This window comes from Schistocerca gregaria, unplaced genomic scaffold (assembly GCF_023897955.1).
Source record: "Schistocerca gregaria isolate iqSchGreg1 unplaced genomic scaffold, iqSchGreg1.2 ptg000333l, whole genome shotgun sequence".
Taxonomy (NCBI): domain Eukaryota; kingdom Metazoa; phylum Arthropoda; class Insecta; order Orthoptera; family Acrididae; genus Schistocerca; species Schistocerca gregaria.
The window spans coordinates 524,766-529,449 of NW_026061799.1; the positions used below are offsets into that span (position 1 = coordinate 524,766).

General features: G+C 42.5%; 2 protein-coding genes across 2 annotated transcripts; both read left to right on the forward strand.

The window, feature by feature from the left end:
• Positions 1–277: 277 nt before the first annotated feature.
• Positions 278–3,721, forward strand: LOC126306400 (steroid receptor RNA activator 1-like). The gene is made up of 2 exons (XM_049992047.1): positions 278–363; positions 2,874–3,721. The coding sequence occupies exon 2, from the start codon at positions 2,908–2,910 to the stop codon at positions 3,478–3,480; it is 573 nt and encodes a 190-aa protein (XP_049848004.1). The 5' UTR covers positions 278–363; positions 2,874–2,907; the 3' UTR covers positions 3,481–3,721.
• On the forward strand, positions 359–1,207 carry LOC126306401 (steroid receptor RNA activator 1-like). The gene has a single exon (XM_049992048.1). It carries the CDS (start codon positions 399–401, stop codon positions 969–971), a length of 573 nt encoding a protein of 190 aa, XP_049848005.1. The 5' UTR covers positions 359–398; the 3' UTR covers positions 972–1,207.
• Positions 3,722–4,684: the final 963 nt, after the last annotated feature.

Consider the following 4,684-nt stretch of genomic DNA (forward strand, 5'->3'; position numbering starts at 1 on the left):
TCTAAAACAACGTCGGAAAGTAACTCGTTCGGCTTTTGAGTCACATAAAGTATGTGCGTTAATTTTGACGCCACTAGCTCTGCATGTTTGTCATGCAATTTCTTTACCTCTCAGAAATGATTATGACATAAAAGTGAAGTACGTGACGAGTGTGACGTTAGGAAAACATTAGGCATCATGGAGAGATTCTGTATGGGACCACCCAACCCAAACGAGTACTGTGTGACGTGCTACCCGGCAGGTATTCACCGAGGTAGCCGGCTAGCTCAGTATGGATGAGTGCCTGAGTGGTGAGAAGCGCGTGGACTCTGGGCTGTGAGCTACCCGTAACAATAGTCTGAAATGATAATCGCGTTAAAAAAAGTTTAAATTGTAAACTTGAGAGAAGATATAAAAACATGAACAGTAGCACTGTACCAAAAGTTGCCACTCCTGGTTGGAATGATCCACCACAGCTTTCGTATGACCCATCAAGGCCTCAACAAACAGCATCAGGAAGAGCTAAACTGACAAAGAGGGTGGCATTCCCAATACAAGGAGCAGAGCAGACATCATCACAGAGAGTTCAGACAGTACTTCCTCCTTTGTCAGCTCCACCTGTTAGCTCTGTTACATTGGACAAAAGTAAAGAAACTGAAGCTTGCAGGCCTGAAGAATTAAGTATTTCAAATGAACAGTGTTCAAAGGTGGTCAGAAACCTCTCTGAATGCCTGGACCGCAGTGGTTGTGACATGGATATGAAATATGACTTCAAGATGAGAATTAAATGTTTTGAGTCTCAGTGGAAAGAAAATAAATTTCCAGCAGATTTAAAAGAAAAATTGCTAAGGCTCTCTGAAGCACTTGTTGACAAGAATGACGAAACAGCAGAAGACCTATTGAAGTACGTGTTGGAGAATTTTTCTAGCATAGCATCTGGATGGATCCCAGTAATAAGCCATATTCTGACTGTGATGGATTCAACCACATGAAAAAGAAAAATGCAAACAGTATTTGTGTAACTGAAAAAGAGTGTGGATGTTTATTGTGTTATTGCAATGAGGCATGTTGAAACATACAATTTAACATTTTTCTTTTATGAATTTATTTATGCTGGAGCGTAAGCAAAAAATGTATTATATTGTTTTCCTGAACACCATTGATCTTTGTATGTTGAGTGGAACTGGATGTTGGGTCAATTCCATCAAATAAACTGTTTCTCACTCTTAAAAAAAAAAAAAAAAAAAAAAAAAAAAAAAAAAAAAAAAAAAAAGTCGGTAGAGCGTCAGACTTTTAATCCCAGGGTCGTGGGTTCGAGCCAGACGCTGGGCGGAACGGAATTTTGTTCCGCTGCAAGTGTAAATTACCGTTTTTCTGATTAACGAGATTTAATGGAAATAGCAACTTTAAACTTTGCCTACGTCTCTGTCAGTCGCAAGGAAGCTGTATTTGAAGGTGAAGGTGATTTTGAAGACATGTGTGAAAGACATGTTCTGAAATGCAAGTGTTGTTGTTTGGAGAGCACATCGGTTACGTGTCAGATGTGTAGTCAAGCAGTAATTTGTCGCCATAGCTGCAAATATTAGCCGGTAATATGAAGTGTTGTCAGCTAAAGTCTGATGATGCAGACGACCGTAAGGACGAAGTACCCAAGAGTACCGCTAGGCCGCGCGTCTTTAGCTCAGTGGTAGAGCACTGGTCTAATAAACCAGGGGTCGTAAGTTCCATCCTCACAGGAGAAAGATGAATTTTGGAAATCAGTTGCGCGTCGTGGCCGTATAGCAAACAGTACCTGTGATGACGAACAATTAGCGACAGGCGTTTTTTTAAGAATCACTCTCAGATGCGATTAAGGCGAATGGCGCAGATAAAGCATTTGCCAAAGCGGTACAGCATAAGGTGGGACGAGGCAGTCTGAATTACATTTTATAGATGTATTTCTCACATATCTCAGAGCCTTTCGCGTTATTCGTCGTCGTCGTCGTCGTCGTCGTCGTCGTCGCCGCCGCCGCCGCTTCTGCAGAAGTAGCAAATGGCAACCGTAGCAAATGCGGCGAGGGACGCCCTGCCTTCGATTCCGAATGCACAAAGTGTGTGGTCTTGTTTCACAGTCTATATTTGGTCGGTCTCGTCAGAGGTTGAATGTAACGAATGGGTGGGAAAGAGCAAGGGGCAGCGGCTGTGTAGAACGAAAACACAAATCCTCAGGGGTGTGAGCGTTTCGAGATGAGTCGTATACATGTAAATGTTGGTCGTCAGTGACCGTGTGGCCTAAAGGATAAGGCGTCGGACTTCGGATCTGAAGATTACAGGTTCGAATGCTGTCACGCTTGTGTTTTTCCAGTTCTGAAAAAGAAACATAATGTTTTAATGTAGCAATTGAGCAGTACGAAACCGTCTGAATGTTGCTGTTGACCATTTTTTGCTTGGAGATGCTCTTGAGCTTGAAACACACACAACAAGACCGGTGTTAACTAGCGAAATGGTCGGCAGAGTGCCGACACAGCGAGTTTTGACTATCACTTGCACATCTAAAACAACGTCGGAAAGTAACTCGTTCGGCTTTTGAGTCACATAAAGTATGTGCGTTAATTTTGACGCCACTAGCTCTGCATGTTTGTCATGCAATTTCTTTACCTCTCAGAAATGATTATGACATAAAAGTGAAGTACGTGACGAGTGTGACGTTAGGAAAACATTAGGCATCATGGAGAGATTCTGTATGGGACCACCCAACCCAAACGAGTACTGTGTGACGTGCTACCCGGCAGGTATTCACCGAGGTAGCCGGCTAGCTCAGTATGGATGAGTGCCTGAGTGGTGAGAAGCGCGTGGACTCTGGGCTGTGAGCTACCCGTAACAATAGTCTGAAATGATAATCGCGTTAAAAAAAGTTTAAATTGTAAACTTGAGAGAAGATATAAAAACATGAACAGTAGCACTGTACCAAAAGTTGCCACTCCTGGTTGGAATGATCCACCACAGCTTTCGTATGACCCATCAAGGCCTCAACAAACAGCATCAGGAAGAGCTAAACTGACAAAGAGGGTGGCATTCCCAATACAAGGAGCAGAGCAGACATCATCACAGAGAGTTCAGACAGTACTTCCTCCTTTGTCAGCTCCACCTGTTAGCTCTGTTACATTGGACAAAAGTAAAGAAACTGAAGCTTGCAGGCCTGAAGAATTAAGTATTTCAAATGAACAGTGTTCAAAGGTGGTCAGAAACCTCTCTGAATGCCTGGACCGCAGTGGTTGTGACATGGATATGAAATATGACTTCAAGATGAGAATTAAATGTTTTGAGTCTCAGTGGAAAGAAAATAAATTTCCAGCAGATTTAAAAGAAAAATTGCTAAGGCTCTCTGAAGCACTTGTTGACAAGAATGACGAAACAGCAGAAGACCTATTGAAGTACGTGTTGGAGAATTTTTCTAGCATAGCATCTGGATGGATCCCAGTAATAAGCCATATTCTGACTGTGATGGATTCAACCACATGAAAAAGAAAAATGCAAACAGTATTTGTGTAACTGAAAAAGAGTGTGGATGTTTATTGTGTTATTGCAATGAGGCATGTTGAAACATACAATTTAACATTTTTCTTTTATGAATTTATTTATGCTGGAGCGTAAGCAAAAAATGTATTATATTGTTTTCCTGAACACCATTGATCTTTGTATGTTGAGTGGAACTGGATGTTGGGTCAATTCCATCAAATAAACTGTTTCTCACTCTTAAAAAAAAAAAAAAAAAAAAAAAAAAAAAAAAAAAAAAAAGTCGGTAGAGCGTCAGACTTTTAATCCCAGGGTCGTGGGTTCGAGCCAGACGCTGGGCGGAACGGAATTTTGTTCCGCTGCAAGTGTAAATTACCGTTTTTCTGATTAACGAGATTTAATGGAAATAGCAACTTTAAACTTTGCCTACGTCTCTGTCAGTCGCAAGGAAGCTGTATTTGAAGGTGAAGGTGATTTTGAAGACATGTGTGAAAGACATGTTCTGAAATGCAAGTGTTGTTGTTTGGAGAGCACATCGGTTACGTGTCAGATGTGTAGTCAAGCAGTAATTTGTCGCCATAGCTGCAAATATTAGCCGGTAATATGAAGTGTTGTCAGCTAAAGTCTGATGATGCAGACGACCGTAAGGACGAAGTACCCAAGAGTACCGCTAGGCCGCGCGTCTTTAGCTCAGTGGTAGAGCACTGGTCTAATAAACCAGGGGTCGTAAGTTCCATCCTCACAGGAGAAAGATGAATTTTGGAAATCAGTTGCGCGTCGTGGCCGTATAGCAAACAGTACCTGTGATGACGAACAATTAGCGACAGGCGTTTTTTTAAGAATCACTCTCAGATGCGATTAAGGCGAATGGCGCAGATAAAGCATTTGCCAAAGCGGTACAGCATAAGGTGGGACGAGGCAGTCTGAATTACATTTTATAGATGTATTTCTCACATATCTCAGAGCCTTTCGCGTTATTCGTCGTCGTCGTCGTCGTCGTCGTCGTCGTCGCCGCCGCCGCCGCTTCTGCAGAAGTAGCAAATGGCAACCGTAGCAAATGCGGCGAGGGACGCCCTGCCTTCGATTCCGAATGCACAAAGTGTGTGGTCTTGTTTCACAGTCTATATTTGGTCGGTCTCGTCAGAGGTTGAATGTAACGAATGGGTGGGAAAGAGCAAGGGGCAGCGGCTGTGTAGAACGGAAACACAAA

Coding starts and splice junctions, on each gene's coding strand:
- LOC126306400 (XM_049992047.1), top strand. CDS start 2,908: ATGAACAGTAGCACTGTACCAAAAGTTGCCACTCCTGGTTGGAATGAT.
- LOC126306401 (XM_049992048.1), top strand. CDS start 399: ATGAACAGTAGCACTGTACCAAAAGTTGCCACTCCTGGTTGGAATGAT.